This window comes from Adiantum capillus-veneris, chromosome 5, assembly GCF_014529385.1.
Source record: "Adiantum capillus-veneris isolate H3 chromosome 5, ASM1452938v2, whole genome shotgun sequence".
In the NCBI taxonomy this organism is placed as follows: Eukaryota; Viridiplantae; Streptophyta; class Polypodiopsida; order Polypodiales; family Pteridaceae; genus Adiantum; species Adiantum capillus-veneris.
Window position 1 is genome coordinate 52,059,414 of NC_140935.1, and position 24,596 is coordinate 52,084,009.

Consider the following 24,596-nt stretch of genomic DNA (forward strand, 5'->3'; position numbering starts at 1 on the left):
CTCTCTATTAGTGGCATAATCTCATTGGAACACATTAGAAACGTTTAATACAAGAGATCCCTTGGTGGTGGAAATGATATGGTAGTCCTCACAACGTACATACGAGAAAGCATGTCAATGAGTCGTCTGACATCCAACAATGGTCTCTAAGAGTGCTATCATCATATACATCCGCTTGGATGTAGCTTTCAAATCTCCTTCGACCCCAACACTCCTCCCTCAACAATTCTTGCTCATCCTCGACTGCCACCTATCTCGCTCCTTGATCAGCTTCCCAATGCATCCTCTCATTCGTTAGTCTTGGCACTCCATTACTTTTGTAGTTTTGTTTTTTGAGTTTTTTTTTTTTTTTTTTTGGGGGGGGGGGGGGGGGGGGTGGGGGTGGGGGGAGGGATTCAAGAGACTTGTAGACTTGGACTTGTTGCCAATCCCTCACCTTGGCAATTTTCTCTCCTTTTGTTGAGAGTGTAAGGGGGGTCCCATGTCTTGTGTTGCTCATTGGTGCTATACAAGTTCCAGAAGACATACGTTTTGTTTAAGTTCACAAAGAAAGCAAATTCTCTTATTACACCCTACCCCATTAAGCAAGACAAGTTCACACCTTCCCTCCAGGTTGTGGTTCATGCGCAGCTTCGTTCTCTATTTACCTCTTGTAAAATATTGCCAATCATCAAAAAAATCTTTATTTTGCAAACCATGCCCGGACCATTCAACCTCATAAACTGTTGGCCATGGGGGGGGAGGGATGTGCTACTCATCAAGATTGAAGAAAATGAGGCCAAATGGCATGTACTCCGTCCAGTTAACTGATTTGATTATGCTGTTAAAATCATCTTATACATCAAACTAAGCATTACAGAAGCTCAAGGAAGTCAACCCATAAAATATGTAAGGGGCATTCCCTTTTATGTCTCTGTGAGCATGCCACATGGAACTTGATTGTGACATCTCATTCCTGCAACATGAATCAGTCAGATCTCTCCTACCTTCATTCTTGGTTGTTTCCCGCATAAACATTTTATCTGTCTCCTCTACCACTCGCTGCAAAAATTGTTCTTCACCTGCTAAATCGAAAAACATCACCACAAAAGAGTCCGTCAGAAAGGGAAAACTAGAAGAAAATACCGAAGCAAGGATCAAAGAGCCTAAGTCAAGACATACCTTGAGACTTTTTCTTTCCTGAGTCGTTAATAATCAGCTAGCCTCTCTAGCTCATACCACTCACTTTACGCACTTGAATATGATGGGTGGATTCTGTGCGCCATATAGGTGTTCTGCCACTCTGCACGAGTGCAACCTCTTCCCCAGCTTTAAGTAAACCACGCTTCTGAAGAGATTCCACAAATATGAGTACATAACAGAAATGGACATTTCACTTGATTTCTTTTTACCAGGTTTACAATTGCAATTTGAAAGATGCCACTGGGTATCAAACCAGGGTCTCTACACACCCACACATCCACCTTGACCACTAGGTTACGATCCTGTTGGCAATTTCACTTGAAATTTAGTACAAATAACCTTTACCTGCAAAAGAGCCAGTGCTTCAGTAAAGGTCTTCTCTGCATCCTCACAAAACGATATCATGACTGGCCGTATACCATGATATAATGCCAGCCTCTGCTGCACCTTTTTCCTACGCAGTTCATATGGGCATGTTAGGCACACGTGTACAATAACCCACGCACCTCAATAAAGAGATACATACTCATTGGTGAAAGCATATACTGTGCCAACTGGTCTATAATGGCTGAGTAGCATTGCCATAAACCCACTCCTAGTGAAAACCAAAATTGATGTACCAAGCGTATTAGACATCATCGTTGCATGAAATGCGAACATTTCACTCATGTGTCTCTGCAGGCAAACAAGATTAAAGATCCATGAGTAGACAATACCTGCTGAATATGATAGAAAACTTTAACTAAAATACTAAGCACTCACACATTAGGAAAAAAAAACTGTTTCTCACTCAAAGAACAAACTTTTCAGCTAGAACTTAAGTTTCAAAGCTCGGTCACTCTTTTTGTTTTCCAAGGTGTTCTTTTCATTGATGAGCATCAATGTGCTAGTGTGACATGTCTTCTCACTTTGTGGGTTTACCCAAAGCATTCTAAAAGCACCCATTAAAAAGCAACCTTTGACCTAAACCAAGAATACCTTAAATGCTTGCCCAAGATTTGCCGGAGGTTTTTGACTTGCAGACATAGTTGCCTCTGTACGCAAGGCGACTGTATGCATCACCTTCACAGCTTTCAAAGGGTACCTAGCGCAGCAAAAACGACATCAGCTGAATCGTAATACTGCGTTTCTCAAACAACCAAGTGACTCCCTAAATACACACTTTCCGTGTGCAGTCTCGCCTGACAACATCACAGCATCAGCTCCTTCTCTCACAGCAATTGCAATGTCGGACACTTCAGCACGTGTAGGTGTAGGATGATTAATCATGCTCTCCAGCATATTGGTTGCCACAATGACAGCTTTGCCTGCATTCTGGCACATTCTGATAATTTCTTCCTGGAAGACCATGTCATTAGTGTTAAACATATGAGATGTCAAAAAGCCTTGAAAACTACCAGCACCTTCATATTCCTACCTGGAGCAAGGGAACCTCCTCTATTGGAAGCTCTGCACCAAGATCGCCCCTAGCAACCATTGCCTGCAAAGCAAACGCATCTATTTGAGCAAGGTCCCTGTCACATTTTCAACACAAAGGTCCAGATAGTCCTTACGTCCCTCCCTTACACTCAACAAATTCCGAAGTCCCAGTAGTTCTTATATCAGACCTTCATGGTTCCTCCACACTCAACGGGACCCCAGAGGCCTTGATAGTTCTTTTGCCACGTAAAACCTACCATGATCAACATAAACTTTATATGTATGTTTCATGGCAGTGAAGACATGACAGACTACCTACAACAGAAAGGCAGAAAATGGTGCCTTGATACCCGGGAACAAAGGGGTTGCGACTAGTGGGAATCAAGGTGTTAATTATCATTTCCAAGTCGCCATAGCACGCAGCTTAATACTGGTACCAGAGCCCCATTCTTTCCTGCACTCCACCTCCTGTGGTGTTCGGGTTGCTAACCGCGTCCACATCTTGTTGCACTTAAGTTTGCCACCTTGGAAAAGCACAGTTGTCTCGCATACTCTACTACACGCAATCACTTCATGTCAGGTTCAGTTGCCCTGGTTCAAGGCAAAGTGAACTCTTCTACATCATTTCCAGCACAAAGTAGCCATATTTGGTCGCCCTGGTTTAGACCTTTTGGCATGGCATAATCAGGCACCGATTAGAGAGTGCTAAGCGTGGATTCTTCATATCAAGCATGGCCTACCTAGTTGCGCCTTACAAGAGCAGATGCCACCCTTTCAATGCTTAGGCTCCCCGAACTAATATTACAGCATTCCCCCTCCCCACTAAGAGCATCCACCTTATTCTCCTCTGTTAATCAAGAGTTTAACTCTCACTCCAGAAATAACATGTGTCATATAACTAAGTCAATCCCTTAAAAGATTTGAAAAACTTGTGGTAAAGCATTTTCCCTGAGAATTGCAAACCACAAAAGTCTCTCTATATAGAAACGTCTCTTTGACAAATTGATTCAATACAACACAAAAGAGTACAATCACACAACCATACATCTTTGAAACCTCAAAAATTATCTATTGCAAACAATTTGGTAAGTACAATGTATCATATCAACAAAGCAATCAGCGTTAAGGGCAACGCACCAGGCTCATACTCAGCCTTAATAAGGGATCTCTTAGAGAACCGATTCTTTCCAATTAAACTCACCCCATCTGATGCATCAATAATAGAATGCAAGTTCGGGATTGAATCTGCACTCTCTATCTTCACAATTACATGTATGTCAGCATTGCAACCTGCAGCACACACCACACTATTACAAGAACACCTACACAATGAATATAGAATGTGGAGTAAGAAAATGGCTTCAAAATTAGAAAATTACTTTTCAAATAAGCCTTCAACTCATGCACAACTTGTGCATCCTTGACAAAAGACACTGCATAGAAGTCCACTTCATTTTCCACTCCGAACTTGATATCCTCCCAGTCTTTCTCTGCAAAAATTTCAATTTAGTGAGTTATTGCGCCATAAAACCTTAGAGCTAGACTGCTTCAAAAAAGCCCCAGCTTTCAGATAACACATAATAATTTATCTTCCACCTACAGTACCATTTTTAAACACCAAGAGCTAGAGAAGAAAACAAGTAAAAATGGCGTCAGCATACCATGTGATGTAAACAAGAAAAGCTTTAACATTTCCAACTTTGCAAAAAATGCACATTTAAATGGAGTGTTTGGTGGCACATGCACACTAAGGAGGAAAGTAAAAACATTTGTTCATCACCAAACACCTTAGGGGCACATTAGGGGCTAAGAGCAACAACACAACTAGCAAAAGGATATGTTGCAGTCAATACTTGTCCAACTATAATCGTTTTAAAGAAGCAGGTTCTATCATTTCATAAAATTTCCAAGAAAAACATAGGTCTTTGAGTGCATAATCACCACTCATCCACTAAAATCTTTAGGCGCAACTACAGAGGTGAGAGGACGGTGACTGTGTACTGTAGTAGTTTATATAGTGACACACCAATGCTCCTCCATGCCACGTCATTACTTGTGACCTCCACACATCAATGTTACAATCTCGCAGAGATATATGATGCTATAATGGCACAATGCCAGAGAGAGAGAGAGAGAGAGAGAGAGAGAGAGAGAGAGAGAGAGAGAGAAATGAAATGTTATATTAACGTCTTCAAAAGGCCAGAGTGACCTATGAGACCAAACTGATACAAAAGTGGTGAATCTGTTACAATGTCTGAAAAGTGTGAGTGTGAAAATAAATGCGAAAACTAAATACAAAGTATTAGATAAACTTCTTGGGAGCATTCTCGGTGTCTGGCTAGAATGCTTCTAATCCTTTGCTGTAGTCTCCTCCGGTGAAGTGTGCTTCTGCATCTTGGTCGTGGCCGTCTCGATTTCCTAAGCTCAATCGCCCTGTGAATGAGGGTGCCTTTGGTATGAATGTGGGTACTCCTTTGTGCTCGCTGCTGGCCTCTTGCTTCTCCTTCCATTCCTGCTTCTCTTGATCCGAAGAAATTTGAGATCTGCCTCTGAGGTTGTAGTGCTCTTTGTCTTCTCATTAGATTATCCCTGTGCCAATGTAGTTCCAGTAGGTACATACCTAAGCACCTTTGATCTTGGTATTGCATGACTCTATCTAGAGGTCCAAAGCCTTCTTTGAATAGGCAATGGAAACGCCCACGTATCTCATAGTATACGGTGCAATGGCATATGTAGTGTAATTCTGTCTTCGGCTCCATTCTGCATAACTTGCAAATTCTGCTCTCAAGTGGGATTCCCCTAAATCTGCCAAATTCAATTTCCAGTTGGTGTGAGGATGTACGAATCTGACCAATAGCACATCTCAAACCATGAGACAGGTGGGTATCCATGTAGCTCGGGCGAATCACAAAACCATCTTCAGATAGCTGTAGGAAGTTTTCTTTGTAGTCGGCCATCTTCGTGCCCAATTCTTGTGTAGGGTCTACCCATGTCCTCTTAGTGTCTAACTGTATAAGATCCTGGCGGATGATTTTATTAATCTCCGTTCGTGTGATTGCCAGTGATGGAGCCTCAAGAGAGTATTGGAAGGGGGGTATCTTTCCATACTGAACCCGTGTCTCTGAAACCATGAGGACAGTTGCGCATACCAGCATGTTGTATCTCCTTTCATTGCTAATTGTCGAGAGGATTCGAGGGCCAATCTAGTATATCGGCAATTATTTGTATCCCATAAACCATGTATAAAGGACATTGATCTGGTAAGAGCTTCAATTTCTATGGGAGGGGCAACTAGTTCCGCTCGGGTAATCGCGTGTGGTACGGAGGCCTTGGCTCTAATCATTCGGGAAATCATAAATACCAAAGGTCTCTCCATTGACTTCCAATTATCTTGATCCACAGATGGTCCCCAAATCTGGACCCCATAAAGCATAGCCGAAGCCACCACAGTATCAAAGAGCCAAAGTTTTGTTCGCGGTTCCTGAAACTGCACTTGTGAACACATCCTCTCCAACCCTCCCAAGGCCGCAGAGGCTCTGGACAATCTAGCATCCGCTGCTTTCTTAAGAGTAAACTTCGGTCCTGTAAATACCACACCAAGGTATGTGTATGCATTTGTGTACTCTACTGTATCCTGGCCATATGCAAATGTAGGTGTCGATCTCCTAACCCACTGCGTGTGGTGTTAAACACCATAACTTTGGTTTTACCCAAATTTACCGACAGTACGCTATTAGCGAGAGAGCGAGAGAGAGAGAGAGAGAGAGAGAGAGAGAGAGAGAGAGAGAGAGATCTATTAGCGTCTCATATAGGCCACAGAGGATTGGTCTATGAGATCTCTAACCGTGTTTTGCAGCTCGGCACCCAATTACGCAAATCGGATGATGAGCGCAAAGAGGCATTTCTTTATGGCTTGGACGAGTATATCAAGTATGATGTCGAAGTACTCGATCCAATAGATCTCAACAAGGCGGTAGCGATTGCTCTCGCACAGGAGATGAATCACAACAAGTGAAAGCCTAAGGAGAACAAGTCTTCTCACAGTACCTCTCAGACTCCTCAGAATCCACAGAACGGTAAGAATGGTAAGAACGGTAACTCTTCTAGCCAATCTTCCTCTAGTATTTCGGAAAAGAACACTCAAAATGAATCTAAGGGTGAAGCTAACACACCTGCTAAACCTAAGCTCACCCCATATGAAAAAACGGCACAAGGAATTGTAGGAGGATACATAACTGCAGAAGAACAAGTCATTTATTCTAAGGAAGGTCGTTGTTATCAATGTCACGTCAAGGGTCATATACAGAGCACATTAAGCCCAAGAAGCTTCGAACTTCATGGACATTCTTCAAATCGAACCAATCACGAATAGTCTCTATCTTGGCTGGGTCCATCTGCACTCCTACTACTGAGACAATGTGTCCCAAAAAAGTGTATCTCAGGGCTCGGCTCACACGGTACGGTGGCCGGTTCGGTGGTGTGCTTCCACGTATCAAATCAATGGTATGATCCTCAGGACGAGCTGATGACAACTCGCCTGGCAGGCCCTCTGAAAAGCAATCGGCATGAGTGTGGAGAAAATCTTGTTCTTTTTTCGAGGTCAAAAGATATTCGACCTTCAATGATCATTCAGTTCTCTCCAAAAAATGAAGTAAAGAAACTAAATTTCATCAAGTACAATGGTTGTGCCCTTCATTTGTCAAAGTCGCTTTCTCGATCCAATAGTCAACCACGGCGTTGTTCTTGTGGTACCAAGGGATTTCGAAGAGGATGTCACAACCTCCCAAGGAATTTACGTAGAAGTCCTCGTGTCCTAAACACCCCTGACATTACAAACGAAGTTTGCCAATGGTCGGTGTCATGGCAACATCCCGTCCGGGTGCCCCTAGAACTACCTCCGCCTGTGGCCTCAGCCTGTCAGGCGTAATCCCAAATCGAGCCACCCATTCAAGTGAAAAAAAGTGGGTCTTGGCTCCTCCATCAAAGAAAAATGAGGGCTTCCTCATCTTTCACTTTGCCCTAAATGCGGCAAAGTTTTGTACTTTCATTCATCTCATTCGGTTCGGGCCCCATGCAATGTGATACCAGTTCTGCTTTCATCTCCCTTTTCTACCACGTTCCTCAGCTGCTTTTCGAACTCTCTGGCCTTTCTTCATCTTGTTCTTTCGGTGCCATTTTAGGGCACTTCGCGGAGATGTGTCCTGTTTCCTCGCATCCAAAACACTTTCCCTCTTTGATGTAGCTGGCTCTTTCCTGAGGAGTGAGCCGCGGTCGTACATCCTTATCTTTTTTATCTTGGGGACTCTTCTTTCTACTTTCATTTTTAGACGTCTCTTCTGTTTTCTGCGTCATGATCTCATATGTGGGTAAGTCAAACTGCCTGAGTAAATGGCAAAGCCCCGTTTCGCATGACTCATCAGTTCTTGAATAGAATCTGACTTTTGCTCTAAGCAGTGATCTCAAATCTCCATAGGAAGTCCCAAGGTAAACCGCTCAATCTGTTCTTTAAACGAGATCTTCTTAAATGAAGAAGCGGGTAGAAAGAGCTCCAAAATCTCTCGCAATATGCGTCCAAGGTATCTTTCTTGATCATCCAAAGATGGTTCCAAGCAATTCGTATATCGCATTCGTACTCCCAAGTCAACCAAGAAGAAATAAAAAGCCTCTTAAATTTCAACCATTTAACTAGCGCTTTCTTGTTCAATAGAAGAGTGGACCACCAAGTTCGAGCATTTCCCTTGAGGTAAGAGGTAACCCTCCGAATCTTGGAGTGCTCTGAGTAATGTCCTCAAAGAAAGCTATGTCAAACTGCTGTATGAAGGCCAAAGCCCTCGAAGCATCTCGAAATCCAGGAAACGTGTCAAATTTAATTGATTGTCCACCTTCTCGAACTTTCTTGCGTTTATCCTCAAGAAAATTCATATTGGTTGGCTTAATAGAAATTCTTCTTCTTTGCATAAAATCTGTGATCATCGGAGTTCGATGTCACGTGCACATCTAACCCTATGTGTACGTGGACAAGCTACTTCATGACATGGGTTCAGTTTAGTTAGATTAGGAAGTGATCTGGCACTTTTGTGAGTCTGTTCGCAGACCGTGCATGTCCAGAGTCCAGACACTTACAGCAGATGCATATCCTCTGGTTGCACACAGCATGATCATCAGTTTTCCATCAGAACCTATCAGGAGCATTTCTACAATGCATAGACCTATTTTCCCTATTTTAGCCAATTTTCACTTATTTTTTTACGTGAATTTTGTTGGGAACTAGGTAGGGCACATTAGCAAGTGAACTATATAAGAAAACCCTAGCACTAGCAATTATGGCAGAAGAGGCCGCAGGAACTTCGTCTTCAACAGGCCCCTTCTCAACAGGACCCCCGTCAACAGACCTAGCGTTTTTGCATCAGCAACAAGCTAGCGTTTTGCAGCAAGATCGGCCAGCGTTTTTGCATTGCAGTAGCCTGGCGACAGAAAGACCACAGAGCAGCCCTAGCGTTAGCAGATTTCCATCGCAAGACACTTTTCAGCCCTAGCGTTTTCGCATCAGCATAGCGTTTTGCAGATTCACCGCAACGGAACACCAAGAAGCATCAGCGTTTCCAGTTTTCAACATTCAAACATCGCATAAGAAGTCCCCGAACCTCGCAAATCTCACCTTCCCATAGCAAATCCTCGCCGCACGGTCGGATCCCACGTAGTTTGCAGATTCAGCCCGGAAAACGCTGATTTCAATATCTGCATTTTCAGCGAGTTGTCGTCGCATCGTCGCGATCGACATCGTCATCGACATAGATCCGGAATTCAGCACATACAAGATTTGTAGATTTCAGCCATTAGCATTTTCAGATTTCAGCCCGTCCCGTCTTTGTTCTCATCATCGTCGACATCGTCGGCAAGTCCAAGCATTGTAGAGATTTGTGCAATCAATAGTAGACCGCTCTCGCCATAGAGAGTGGGGCCTTCGGAGGAGGGTTTGACAACATTCTGGAGTCGTATTCTTCTCTCTCTCTCTCTCTCTCTGTCTCAACACCTTCATTCACAGTGTTCACCACTTTGTTTGTGTCCATTTGTAAAAGACTTGGACACTCCAAGTCGAGAATCTACCGCAACAGCACCAAATAACCACTTCAAAACAGTTCACAGTTCACAATTTATTCAACACTGGCCCGGCGGAGTTCCGTGCCTAGAGATATTTGGCCCCATAGACTGGTGCCCCTTCCGGTATTTCTTTTTGTATTAATCTGAGTTCAAAGTACAAGAGTGCGGGCAGGCGCTCACACTCAGACTCTACGTCCAGATGCTCTAAGTTGTGAGTGGCCTACCCACTTATTTATAGATTACAAGGGATGCCAAAAGCAAAGCCCCAAAAACTTGAAATCAAAAGCTCAAAAGCTTTGTAAAAATAATGCAGAGGATTTCTCTCTCTCTCTCTCTCTCTCTCTCTCTCTCTCTCTCTCTCTCTCTCTCTCTCTCTCTCTCTCTCTCTCTCTCTCTCTCTCAATAAAATAAAGCAGAGGCTTTCTCTCTCTCCCAATTGCGTGGAAAAAGCAATGCCCAAAAAGCTATGCCCAAAACTGTCGCTAAACTGCTTTCCAAAAAATCCGCCGCAAATCACGGAGGCGTCTGTACAGCTGCCACGTGTCAGCCTTGCCATGTCAGCAAATTAGGGTTTTTGATTTTCTACAGTTAGGTTAGGGTTTCAACAAATTAGGGTTTCCTGCAGAGCGGGCAGCCACGTCATCACTTTTTGACATACCCCCCCCCCCCCTTGAAAGCATTGTAATCGCCCTCGATTACGCCTACAAAACAGACAGAGGCCATAAACTGTCTTAGCAGACACTGACTGTTAGTACCGACGCACTAGGAACACACATCTAGCACATGTACCAATCGACAGAAACATTACACGACATCACAGGGCATCACATGACATTCCACATTCATTCGGATCTTAGACCATGATTTATCGACAATGTAGCTAGCAATCGCATGTAGATCCAGTCGAGACCTCATAGATGCCCGATTGAATAACCCCTATTGCAACCATGTCTATTCGAGATCATTTAGACCAAAATGTTGCAGTCATTTCGTCTATCAGTTCTTGCACTAAAAACAAGTCAAGAACAAATCAGTTTCATATTCCGGAATTCCATTTCATTAAGTCATGCAGCAAAATACTGTCAGCTCTCAGTATCCCCGAAGCTCAAAGAGACATCAGTGACTCTAGTACTCTAAAAATCAAGGCATCTATTGACAAAGGAGCGGAGTAACTCCCCTCTTGTGTATCCCACTACACCAGATCTACAGCCAAGCTGAATTCTGGGTTCCATTTGGAGTAGACTATGCTAAACCAAAAGCTTCGAGGTAAAGTTTCACAATTTGAGAAGTATCTGCTAGGTCCTCCTCCTCCATCCACTTCGCATCCAATGCAGGATAGTCCTTGAATTTAACCATGCACCACCTTCGTACTTTACCCTTATTCTTTGTGTCCTCATGTGCCAAAATCTGTTCAAGCACAAGGATCTCCTCGTTTTCCTCCACTTCGGGTTGCTCATCGGGCTCCCCATCATCAAGCACATCACCTTTGAAAGGTTTCAAGAGACTCACATGAAATGCATTGTGAATCCTCCTAGTGTCAGACAGTTTCAATCGGAAGGAGACATCATTCATCTTTTAGGAGACCTGGAAAAGTCCGTAGTATCTCATACTAAGCTTTGAAAAAAGCCTCTCCTTTCCCTTCTTCTTTCTTAGGCGTGCCTTCTCAAAACGTAAGAGCACCCAATCATCCTCCTTCAATTTCAAATCGCGACGATGGCGATCCTCTACCTTTTTCTGTCGTTCTTGAGATTTATGCAAAGCCTCATGGACTTTGGCAAAAGCCGTATCTAAGTCGCGCGTGTATTCATCCGCTTCAAAAATCTTATCTTTCGTGCTTAGGAAGGGTGGAACCTTGGCAACACCTTCAACAATCTCAAATGGCGCCTTCCCCGTAGAAGAGTGTATCGTGTTGTTGTAGGCAAATTTCACCAAAGGTAGATACTTTTCCCATTGAGTCTTCTTATCCGAGATATAAGACTTCAATAAATCTAAAACCACTGAATTGGCAATCTCAAATTGCCCGTCAGTCTGCGGGTGGAAAGAAGACGAGAACTGCAACCGCGTGTCAATGTTCTCCCAAATTGCCTTCCAAAATAAACTCGTAAATCTAGGGTCCCTGTCAGAGAAAATTGTCTCAGGCATGCCATGTAATCTGAAAATCTGGGCCACAAACAGTCTCGCTAAGTGATCCGGCTTGACTGTTTTCTTCACACGAATGAAATGAGCGTGTTTGCTAAATCTCTCAATAACAGTCCAGATACCATCGTGACCACTCTGTGTTCTCGGGAGATCAAAAATCAAAACCATTGCAATACTTTCCCAGGGGCAGGTGGGTATGGGCAAAGGCTGTAGCAATCCCTGTGCTTTATGCCTGTCAAACTTGACATTCTGGCATACCAAGCAAGTGCGCACAAACTCTTCCACATCCTTCTTGAGTCTCGGCCAAAAGAAGTATCTCTCTACCCCTTTCATGGTGGTAGCAATGTCGCGGTGACCCGTAAAAGGCGGACAGTGGCATTCAGTCATTACCTTTTCCCTCAACGGCTGAGTAATGCACAACATGGTTTTCCTCATCAAGTAGCCATCCCGAATGGAATATCCCGCTATTGTCTCCCCATCTCGTATCCGTGTGAGAGCGCTTGCAAAATCCGGATCTATGGCATACTGGTCGACCATATCCTCGAAGCTCCTATGATGTATCGCGGAAATAGCGAGAACCAACGGCTTCCGAGACAAAGCATCTGCCACCACATTCTTTTGTCCATGAACATGGACAATCTGAAAGTGAAACTGTGACAAGATGTTCCCCCACTGCATCTGCTTTTCCAATAGCTGCTTCTGTAACAAGAAGTAGCGTAAACTCTGATGGTATGTAAAGACAGTAAAATCCGCTCCGAGTAGGTAGTGCCGCCACTGAGTAAAAGCATGGATGACTGCCAAAAGCTCTTTCTCATAAATCTGTGTTGTCATTTCCGGCCTTGAGAACAATCGGCTCTCGTAAGCAATGACATGGCCTTCTTGCATTAAGACCGCACCCAGACTACGACCACAAGCATCACAATATACTTCAAATGACTTCTACAAGTCCGGCAAACTTAAAACTAGTCCCGTAGTCAATTTCTCTTTCAAAGTCTGAAAGGCAGTCACCTCTGTGGGTCCCCACGAGAAAGGGACTCCTTTCTGTGTCAAAACATGCAAAGGGGAAGCAACCTCTGCAAACTTTCGAATGAACAGCCTATAGTACAAACACAGTCCCAAGAAGCTTCTAACTTCATGGACATTCTTCGAATCAGGCCAATCACGGATAGTCTCTATCTTGGCCGGATCCATGTGCACTCCTGCTGCTGAGACAATGTGTCCCAAAAAGTGTATCTCTGGTAGGAAAAATTCACTTTTCCTTGTATTAATCACTAACTTGTGATCTTGTAATGCTTGAAAGACCTGAAGCAAATGATCTCTATGTTCCACCTCATTCTTGAAGAAAACAATGATATCGTCAAAGAAAGTGCCAACAAATAGCTTGTACTCTCGAAAAATCCTGTCCATCATCCGGTTAAATGTCGCACGAGCATTGGTTAAGCCAAAAGGCATCACCAAAAACTCAAATAACCCAAAAGTTGTCCGAAAGGCTGTCTTGTAGACGTCTCCCGACGCGTATCTGATCTGATGATATCCACTCTTCAAATCAATCCTGCTAAAACACGAGGATCCTTGTAATCTGTCGAATATATCATCGATCCTAGGAATCGAAAATCTGTTCTTGATGGTGATTTTGTTGAGAGCTCTATAATCGATGCACATTCTCCAAGATCCTTCTTTCTTCAAAACCAACAACACTGGAGAGCAATACGGTGAAGTACTAGGCTGGACAAGACCCTTTTCCAAGAGGTCTTTCACTTGATTCATAATCTCTTCATTCTGTGCTCGCCTCACATGGTAAGGTGGCAGGTTCGGTGGCATGCTTACAGGTATCAGATCAATGGTATGATCTTCAGGACGAGCAAGTGATAACTCGCCTGGCAGGCCCTCTGAGAAGCAATCCGCATGAGAGTGGAGAAAATCTTGGCGTTCTTTATCAAGTTTAGACATATTTGTTCTATCCTCATCACTCAACTCTTTCATAAAGATCAAGTAAACAAACAGACTGAATTTCATTAACTTTGAAATGGCCGAAGCCGATACAATAGGGACAGACTCACCCTTAAGTTTAATATCAAGTACAATTGTTATGCCCTTCTCTGTAGTCAATGTCGCTTTCCTTGCCCGATAGTCGACCACGGCGTTGTTCTTGTGGTACCAGGGAATTCCCAAGAGAACATCACAACCTTCCAAAGGCATTATGTAAAAGTCCTCATGCCCCAAATACCCCTGGCAATGCAACCGAAGTTTGCTAATGACAGGTGTAATCGCTACGTCCCTGTCGGGTGCTGCTAGAACTGCCTCCGCAAGTGGTCCCATCCGATCGGGAGTGATCTCAAGCCGCACCGCCAATTCCGATGAATTGAAGTTGGCCTTGGCTCCTCCATCAAAGAAGATCAGGGCTTCTTGGTCTTTCACTTTGTCCCAAGCTCAGCAAAGTGCTATAGTCTCGTCCATCGTGCTGGGATCGATACCCACACAATCTGGAACCAGTCCTATTTTCATCTTGTCTTTTCTTCCACGTTCCTCAGCTGCTCTCGAACTCTCAGGCCTTTCGTCGTGCTTGTCATTCTGTTCTTTCGGTGCCTTTTTAGAGCACTTCGCGAAGATATGTCCAGTTTTCCCACATCCAAAGCACTTCCCCTCCTTGATGGAACGAGCCCGCTCCTGAGGAGTAAGCTTGGGTCGTGCATCTTTCTTTTTTGAGTTGCTCTTTCTCTTTCTACTTTCATTTGTCGAAGTTTGTTCAGCTCTTTGTGTCATGATCTCATCGGTGGGGAAAGTTAGACTACCAGAGTGGATGGCAAAACCCCGTTTCACATGACTCATCAACTCCTGAATAGAAGTTGACTTCTGTTCCAAGCAGTGATCTCGGATCTCTGTAGGCACACCCAAGGTAAACCGCTCAATCTGTTCCTTGAACGAGATCTTCTTAAATGAAGAGGCGGGTAGAAAAGAGCTCCAAAATCTCTCGCAATAAGCATCCACTGTATCTTTCTTGGTCATCCGAAGATGGTTCCAAGAAGTTCGTATATCACGTTCATACTCTCGAGTCAACCAAGAAGAAATAAAAAACCTCTTGAATTTTAGTCATTTAACTGGCGCAGTCTTGCTTAATAGAAGCGTGGACCACCACGTTCGAGCATTCCCCTTAAAGTAAGAGGCAGCTCTCCGAATCTTAGAGTGCTTTGAGTAACTTCCTCCCGCAAAAGCGATGTCAAACTACTGTACAAAAGACAAAGCCTTTGAAGCGTCTCTATATCCTGAAAACGTGTCAAATTTAATTGACTGTCCACCTTCCTTAAACTCTCGAACTTTCTTGCTTTTGTCTTCGAGAAAGTCATATTGGTTGGCTTTGTAAAAATTCTTCTTCTTTGCATAAAAGTTACTCTCATCAAAGTCTGAACTGTCTGTAACGAGTCCTCGGTAGGGCTGTCACTCGTGGGGCGAGATTTAGACTTCTTTGCCTTTTTCTTGCCATTTCTGAAGCGTTGTTTCTTGCTTCGCTTTTTGCCTTTACGGTCTTCTTCGCTCGAGTCAGATGAGCTAGAAGTACTGTCAGAAGAAGAAGAACTGGGTACTCCTTCGAATCGAACACGCTTCTTCTGTTTCTTTGCCTTTTCAAAAGTCGTCTGACAACCCAAATAGCCTAGGAAGTCAGTGCCTTTCTTCTGCTTTTTGCCGTGCTTTTCAGCTTTGTTTTGCGCGTCAAAAAGCTGAGCAAGTCGTGCATCCACCACCTCTTCTAATTCCTTCTCTGTATACTTCTTGGAAGTAGGAGGTTTCTTGAGAGCGGGTTTTGGGGGTGGTGGTGTGGTTTTCTACCACTGCATGTGCACCTCCTCCAGAAAGGTCTTGCTCATATATTTTGCCATTTTCGGGTCCTCGGCAAAATTAAGCATCATCTTTGTTGCATCGCCCATCAATTGTCGATGCTCCATCTCTTGACGCTCCGCCTGAGGAGGCCGAGGCGGGCCATACTCCTCGCGTGAATCTTCGTTGTAATCCCTTCCCGCATCTCCGGATGCAGAGGGAGTCAACTTATCCTTGACTACACCATAGGTGCCGCGGAAAAAAATTAGGGATCGGATTTCCCGTAGAAGAGAAATCGGTCGTGCTCTGATACCACTGTAACAGACTCGAACACTCCCAAGTCAAGAATCTACCGCGATAGCACCAAATAACCACTTCAAAACAGTTCACAGTTCACAATTTATTCAACACTGGCCCGGCGGAGTTCCGTGCCTAGAGATATTGGCCCCAAAGATTGGCGCCCCTTTCGGTATTTCTTTTTGTATTAATCTGAGTTCAAAGTACAAGAGTGCGGACAGGCGCTCACACTCAAGACTCTGCGTCCAGATGCTCTGAGTTGTGAGTGGCCTACCCACTTATTTATAGCATAGTTACCGGGAACGGGATTTCGGAACAGGAACGGGGAACGGCAACGGGCATGAAACGCCATTCTCGGTTATAGATACTCACGTTTCAAACACGGAACGGGGATTCGGAACGAGAAGTTGGAATGGGAACGAGAAGTTGGAATGGGAACGAGAAACGGAGACCTGAAAATGACCATTCCCTGTTTCTATGATTAATAGATTACAAGGGATGCCAAAAGCAAAGCCCCAAAAACTGGAAATCAAAAACTCAAAAGCTTTGTAAAAATAAAGCAGAGGATCTCTCTCTCTCTCTCTCTCTCTCTCTCTCTCTCTCTCTCTCTCTCTCTCTCTCTCTCTCTCTCTCTCTCAATAAAATAAAGTAAAGAGGCTTTTTCTCTCTCCCAATTGGGTGGAAAAAGCAATGCCCAAAAAGCTATGTAAACTGCTTTCCGGAAAATCCGCCGCAAATCAGGGAGGCGTCCGTACAACTGCCACGTGTCAACACTGCCACATCAGCAAATTAGGGTTTTTGATTTTTTGCAGTTAGGGTTAGGGTTTCAACAAATATGGGTTTTTGATTTTCTGCAGTTAGGGTTAGGGTTTCAACAAATTAGGGTTTCCTGCAGAGTGGGCAGCCACGTCATCACTTTGTGACACCATTGCACTCTCTCACTAAAGGAACGGATGGCTCTCCCTTCCGAAAGTCAAAGGAACCTTGAGCATAGTTCGGAGCACCATCTTGAGCAAAGTTCAACATTCACTTTCGTTGCACCTTACATTGGTATCAGAGCTTTGGCAGTGTTCTTTATCACTCAAGGAAAGAACAACATAAATTTTTTTGCTTCTTGCGGTCGCACGTAACCCAAGTCCTCTTGGGCGCGCGATTCCTAATCGTGTTTTTGAAGAGTGACAAGAAACCCAAGAAAGAAGGGCTTGTTCAACCTCCCCTTGTGCCTCTTTTCACTCAGTGAGAGCGGACCAAGCACTTAGCGGCCGGCCAATCGACGTGAGGTGGGAAAAAGCAACCTTGGTGTGAGCGCAAGGCCGCTAAGGGGTGCGCCGGCGGAAAAGAGAAGAACTCTCCTTCTCTAACACAGATTACAAGCTAAAGAAGAACCTCAAGAACCCAAGAATCAAGACCCTCAAGAACCCAAGAACCAAGATGTCACGTGACACATCCCAACCCTATGTGTCCGTGGACAAGCTACACCACAGCAGGGTTCAGTAAGTCCAGTCAAGTCTAGATTAGCAGTGATCTGGCACTTTTGTGAGTCTATTCGTAGACCGTGCATGCCCAGTCACTTAGCATAGATGCATATCCTCCGGTTGCACACAGCATGATCATCGGAATTCCCATCAGAATCCATTAGTATCAGTTAGGGGAATTTTCCAGTGCATTTAGCCTATTTTCCTATTTATTGGGATTTTCACTTATTATTTTTCAGTGACTTTCCAACAAAAGTAGGTAGGGCAATTTTGCTAAGTTAATATATAAGCAAACCCAAGTTAGCACTTTCTGGCAGAAGAGGCAGCAGGAGCTTCCCGCCAACAAGCAACTTCTCAGCAGTACCCCCCGCAGCAGTAGACCATCGCCATACTTCCCCATCCCTTGGCGTTCTCCCTTCACAGAAGCCATCGCCATCAACCTCCCGTGCTTGGCGATTTCAGCCTCAACCCACAGCCAGCCCTGGCGTCTTTACTAACGCTAGATCATCAGCCTTCTCAGCGTTTTCAGCCATCACTAACGCCAACCTCATCAAGCACTTCAGCGTTTTGCATTGGCATAGTCAGATCAGCCTCGCATGCATCAGATCCATCAGCGCTTTGGGATTGCAGATACAGATCAGCCTAGCGTTTTGGCAAAGGACAGATTCAGCCAGCGTTTTGGTTTGCAGCCCTAAACCGCATCAGATCCACTCAGTTTTCAGCCTAGACTCAGTAGCAAATCAGCCCCCAAGTCGGTTGCACATGTTCCCCCATTTTCAGCCATAAAAACGCAGCCAAAACAGTCATTTTCAGCCACCAAAACAGTCCCGAAAATCAGCAGTTAGAAGATCTCAGATTTCAACCATCAAGTCGTCGTCGTCATCGGCATAGTCCCATTGCATCAGTCCATTACATTCGCATTGTACACCTTTGTGCAATCAAAGTAGACCACTCTCGCCGACGAGAGTGGGGCCTTCGGAGGAGGGTTTTACAACCTCTCGGTGTCGTATCTCTTCTCTCTCCTCTCAGTCTCATTCACTTGCACGCACAATCCACTCACTTTGTTCGTGATCATAGCACTCTCCATAAGACGGAAAGCTCTCTCTTTTCCTAAAGAACTAAAAGGAACCTTGAGCAATAAAGATCACTAATCTTGAGAAAATACAACATTCATTCCGCTGCACCTTACATTGGTATCAGAGCTTTGGAAATGTTCTGCATTACTCAAGGAAAGAACCACAAGAATTTTTTTTGCTTGTTACGATCGCACGAACCCAAGTTTACTTGGGCGTGGCGATTCCTAATCGTGTTTTGTTGAAGAGTGACAGGAATCCCAAGAAAGAAGGGCTTGTCCAGCCTCCCCTTGTGTCTCTTTTCACTCATTGAGAGCGAACCGTGCACTTAGCAGCCGGCCAATCAACGTGAGGTGGGAAAAAGCAACCTTGGTGTGAGCGCAAGGCCGCCAAGGGGTGCGCCCGCACAAAAGAGTAGAACTCGGGTGAAGAGAAGATCCTTCTCCAATGCGATTTGCAAGCAAAAGAAAACCTCAAGAACCGCAAGAACCCAAGTTCCTCGTGAACTTAAGAACCCAAGACCCCCAAGAACCCAAGTTCCTCGTGAACTTAAGAACCCAAGACCCCCAAGAATCCACAAGAACCCACGACTTCAGAATGGTCATCACTCGAAGCGGAATGGATACTTCGCTTGGAGGTGATGAGCATGAGAGAGGCGAAGAAGAATTTTCCCCACGAGGAGGTTTTTCCGACCCTTCCCCGTCTACGCCAAAGATTGCACCAGATCCTATGGAAGCTTGGTGCAAGACAATGATGGACAGGATGGTACGACAAGACAACGAGAAGTGTGGCACGAAGAAAGAATGGCAGCCATAGAGCGTGAGTGCAAGCAAGCACGCTTGGCTGCCACAGAGAGAAACGCAGAATTAGATCGCGAGTCCACAGAAAGACTAGCCGAATTGGCTCGCGAACGCCAAGAAAGACGGTTAGAGCGTGAAGCGCAGATAGATCAACGCATGCAAGAGTATGTTCTACTATTCTCTAATGTGCAAGCGCCGATTGAAGAGAATCGGGAAAAGGAGACTCTCTCAGTCTCTTCTTCTCCCAAGCATGACACAGGATTTGCATGATTGTATGACGCATGATGATGATTTGATTGACAATGATTTGCATGATAATTTAAATGACAATGATAAGCATGATGATTTGGATGCCAATGATAAGCATAATGATTTGGATGACAATGATAAGCATGATGATTTGCATGATCAAGATGTGATTTCTCACAAGCATGATGAGTTGCATAAAGATGATGTGATTGTTCACAAGGATGATGTGTTAGTGGATGCTTTTCCTAGCGAAACTAACCTCGTTGTAGATTCGATCAATCACGAAGTTCCGATCTTGGCTTTCAAGTCAAGGTCCAAAGAACCCCCACAAGACAATTCAATCATTCAAGAAGAAGCGATCTTGGCTCTCGAGCCTTGGTCCAAGGAACCATCACAGGAAGTATTATGTGTTCGCATGATTGATACGCACACATTGTTCGAGTGTTTCATTCGTGACGGTTTCCTGTATTTTAGTCAGCATCGTTATGTGATCCCTTTTCCTAGGCATGACATATTGTATGTTGAGCACGTTTCTCTCATGGATGAGCACGAATGTATACGGATTGTTCATGAAAAGCTGAAAAGTTTGTATGTAAGGAAGTCGCATTCCATGTCTCTTTCTTGGCATGACACAGTTTCCGAAAGAGCACATGATAGTATGAGCACCAAGCATGGGTATTTCCAGTGTGATTTGCCACAGTTGATTGACTTCGGTCACACAGAAAAGATTCGAGCGCATTGTTTGCATGTGTTTGATGAACGGGTTGTCACTCCGTCTCTATGTTCATCTACATTGCATACACAGTCTTTAGAGAAGACAAGTTTTTTTTCCTTCACTTTACATCGAATGGGTATGTTCATGGTTTTGTGTTGGAGATGGTTTCAGGAATTTTCAGCCATGGAGATTCTTGAAGACGAAAGAAGCAGGACTCTAGACAAAGTTGAAGCATCAAAGGAGCCACAGAAGACTGTGTCGCTTTCGGCGCGGCCCAAAGAAGCAAGCGTTGCAAACCTTTATGAAGTTCAAGTACTGCTCGACCCACACAACAGAGTGGGCCAGCGAAGAGTCCCTTCCAGGATTCCGGATGCTGTTGGCGATCTCCCTCGACGCCATACAGTTCGGTACCAGTCCCTCACTTTGAAAAGGAGGGGATGTCACGTGACACATCCCAACCCTATGTGTCCGTGGACAAGCTACACCACAGTAGGGTTCAATCAGTCCAGTCAAGTCTAGATTAGCAGTGATCTGGCACTTTTGTGAGTCTATTCGTAGACCGTGCATGCCCAGTCACTTAGCATAGATGCATATCCTCCGGTTGCACACAGCATGATCATCAGAATTCCCATCAGAATCCATTAGCATCAGTTAGGGGAATTTTCCAGTGCATTTAGCCTATTTTCCTATTTATTGGGATTTTCACTTATTATTTTTAAGTGACTTTCTAACAAAAGTAGGTAGGGCAATTTTGCTAAGTTAATATATAAGCAAACCCAAGTTAGCACTTTCTGGCAGAAGAGGCAACAGGAGCTTCCCACTCAACGGGCAACTTCTCAGCAGTATCCCCCGCAGCAGTAGACCATCGCCATACTTCCCCATCCCTTGGCGTTTTCCCTTCACAGAAGCCATCGCCATCAACCTCCCGTGCTTCGATTTCAGCCTCAACCCACAGCCAGCCCTGGCGTTTTTACTAACGCTAGATCATCAGCCTTCTCAGCATTTTCAGCCATCACTAACGCCAGCCTCATCAAGCACTTCAGTCAGATCAGCCTCGCAAGCATCAGATCCATCAGCGCTTTGGGATTGCAGATACAGATCAACCTAGCGTTTTGGCAAAGGACAGATTCAGCCAGCGTTTTGGTTTGCAGCCCTGAACCGCATCAGATCCACCCAGTTTTCAGCCTAGACTCAGTAGCAGATCAGCCCCCAAGTCGGTTGCACATGTTCCCCCATTTTCAGCCATAAAAATGCAGCCAAAACAGTCATTTTCAGCCACCGAAACAGTCCCGAAAATCAGCAGTTAGAAGATCTCAGATTTCAGCCATCAAGTCGTCGTCGTCATCGTCATAGTCCCATTGCATCAGTCCATTACATTCGCATTGTACACCTTTGTGCAATCAAAGTAGACCACTCTCGCCGACGAGAGTGGGGCCTTCGGAGGAGGGTTTTACAACCCCTCGGTGTCGTATCTCTTCTCTCTCCTTCTCTCAGTCTCATTCACTTGCACGCACAATCCACTCACTTTGTTCGTGATCATAGCACTCTCCATAAGACGGAAAGCTCTCTCTTTTCCTAAAGAACTAAAAGGAACCTTGAGCAATAAAGATCACTAATCTTGAGAAAATACAACATTCATTCTGCTGCACCTTACACAAGAACTACAAGAACCCAAGTTCCTCGTAAACTTAAGAACCCAAGACTTCAATGGATGGTCATCACCCGAAGCGGAATGGATACTTTGCATGAAGGTGATGGGCATGAAGAAGGTGAAGAAGAAGTTTCCCCACCAGGAGGTTTTTCCGACCCTCCCCCTTCCCCATCTACGCCACGGTTTGCACCAAATCCTAGGGAGGCTTTGGTCAAGTCGATGATGGACATGATGGCACAACAACAAGAAGCGAGTGGCTTTGCGATGGCACAACTAGAAAGAAAAGCAGAACGACAGGAAGCTATGTTGCCAAATTGGCTTTATCTGACAGAAAAATAATTCTAAATGAATTATTGGATTTATAAGTGAGAGGATTTTCTCGCTTGGAACACCAAGGAAAAATAATTCTAAATGAATTATTGGAATTTTAAGTGAGAGGGTTTTTCTCACTGGAGACATCCGAGTACAGAATATTCCTAGTACGTCATTCAGAGTAATGACAGGAGCACTATGAAAGGGAATATCTGTAAGGCCACGAGGAACGGGTACTTCTGATGCGTCACATCGGATGGGTGACAGGGAGCATCGGAAAGAAGTATCGACCATCCGGGAACGGACATCTCTGATGTGTCATAGGATGGGTGACATAGAGCATCGTGAAGGAGATTGTACCGTAAGTTCGGTAGGAAAGGACTAGGTGATGGGTATTCCTGATGCGTCACAAGGTGGGTGACGGGTGCATCAGAAAGGGAATATCCATAGTCGGGAGGAAATTCCGAACTGTGTTAGAATTGTGCACAAGGAAAAGCAAGCACTTGAATGAAGATGGGTTCAGAGGAAACTTTGAGGAAAAACAGATGCTTTCTGAGAAAGCGGGATTGCTTTTCGGGAAAGCAGATGCTTTCCCGCGAGGAAGTCTATGTCTGCATTGCAACTGTGCATGTGATTGCATCCAGGGACGCCTGGGAAATGTTGTGAAAGCATTGTTTTTAACTTATAAGGTTTTATTGAGTTTTTGGGCAGGTTCAGACTATTTTTAAAATACGCCGGCCGCCCACTTAATAAGTGGGCAACCATCTGATAAATAAGGCAACAGATCAGCCAGCGTTTTCTCTCTCTCTTTTTCTGGCAGAACGGAAAAAAAAATGGAAATAATTATTAAAAAAAAAAATCGGCCGCGATCTCTACGCGAGCAGCTATTCGTGCCCGTGGCTAGGAGCTATAAAAGCATCACATGCCCTCACTCAGAGAGGAGGACCAATCTTTGCAAGGAGGAGATGCTACTGCAGATTTCAGCCATAAAGAAGACGTTGCCAGTGATGCCCATGGCTGCCCCAAGTGTACCAGATGTCGCCAAGACCCAGTGCGCGAGTTCCCTCGCGAAGAAGTTGTTGTAACGAGGGCTATGGAGGGTGACGTCTGAGAGGAGTCATGGCGAGCTTGGAGATGGATGCAGCTGCAAAAGCGAGAGAAAGAGAGGGAGAGCAGAGATTAGGCCCTGAAAAACACACATTATTGTTTATTGAAGTATAGCCTTACATATAAAGGCAAAAAGCCATGCACCACTTGACTTACAACTAAAGTTGATCTGCATGCTATAAAGCCTGTACCCACGAGCTAGACACCGGACATTCCCATAATTGGGCTTGCATACCCAACAATCCCCCCCTCAAGCCCAAACTGGACAAGCAACTCATGATACCTCAAGTTTTTGGTGTACTCGTCAACCGTGAGTTTTAGGTTTTCTCACAACCAAAGGATTTCTGGTGTATCCATAACCTGGTGCTAGATCAATAACCCCCCCTTGAACAGATAGGGTGTAGGTCAAAAAAGTTAGCTACCAAAAATGGAGTTTTTGGTTCACTGCCAAACCTTGGGTTTCAGGTGTACCCAGTAACCTCATGAGAAGCGGTAAAAATAGGCTGAGAACTGACAAAAATTGGGAGGTCTTACCATTTATAGATGGCAGTGTCTATATCCCGTACAACTTTTGACATGGCTGACAACAGATAATGTAAAAGAGGCTTTGACTGAAAGTTTATGATGGTTTTGACAATAGACAGAAGCTGACAAAACTATGACATTAAATTGTGAAAAAACTTGTACTGCAATCTTGAAGGAGATCTTTATGGTGTAGCATTTGCTGATGTACTGAGTGCTTGAAGTAAAACCATTGAAAAATCACCATTGTCTTTCTTTCTGGAAGAGCTTTGATTTTGGAATTTCTCTTCTGTTGTTTGCTAGCATCACTATCCAAGTTATCATCATCAACAGTCCGGTTCTTTTCATATGTATCAACAACCTTCCAAAGATCCTCTTTATCACCACTTGGAGACAATGTTTTGAAAAGCAAAAGCATGCAAGCAAAAGAGCTGATTCCCTATACTGTCATCGACACCGTGGATATGTTAAATGCTAGCAAGAACGTGCAAGGCCACCAAACCAATTGCATGCAAAATTGCCAAAAAAATAAATTTGTTGTCCGATAGGAGGTTGGAAATCCTGCAAAAATTGCACCCATAATAAAGATGATCCTCCATACAAAATCCGCCTGCAAACCCTGTCTATCTGCTATGACCGAGCACCAACAGATGTGGCAGCTCTTACAAGGTGTGAATAAGGGCTAAGAGGAGATAAATCACTTTAACTGAGTAAATTAAAGAAAATAGAATAAAATTGCAG

General features: G+C 44.3%; 1 protein-coding gene across 1 annotated transcript in view; it reads right to left on the reverse strand.

The window, feature by feature from the left end:
* Nucleotides 1-790: 790 nt before the first annotated feature.
* LOC147457310 (pyruvate kinase isozyme G, chloroplastic-like) overlaps nt 791-24,596 on the reverse strand; it is a 37,065-nt gene continuing 13,259 nt past the window's right edge. The window contains exons 6-15 of the mRNA XM_086512228.1: nt 3,981-4,091; nt 3,803-3,891; nt 2,600-2,662; nt 2,345-2,520; nt 2,161-2,266; nt 1,709-1,857; nt 1,528-1,636; nt 1,282-1,327; nt 1,162-1,179; nt 791-1,061 (exon numbers count right to left, since the gene is read on the reverse strand). Of these exons, the coding sequence (XP_086368354.1) occupies nt 847-1,061; nt 1,162-1,179; nt 1,282-1,327; nt 1,528-1,636; nt 1,709-1,857; nt 2,161-2,266; nt 2,345-2,520; nt 2,600-2,662; nt 3,803-3,891; nt 3,981-4,091 (1,082 nt within the window). The 3' untranslated portion in view covers nt 791-846. The remainder of the gene's footprint in view (nt 1,062-1,161; nt 1,180-1,281; nt 1,328-1,527; nt 1,637-1,708; nt 1,858-2,160; nt 2,267-2,344; nt 2,521-2,599; nt 2,663-3,802; nt 3,892-3,980; nt 4,092-24,596) is intronic.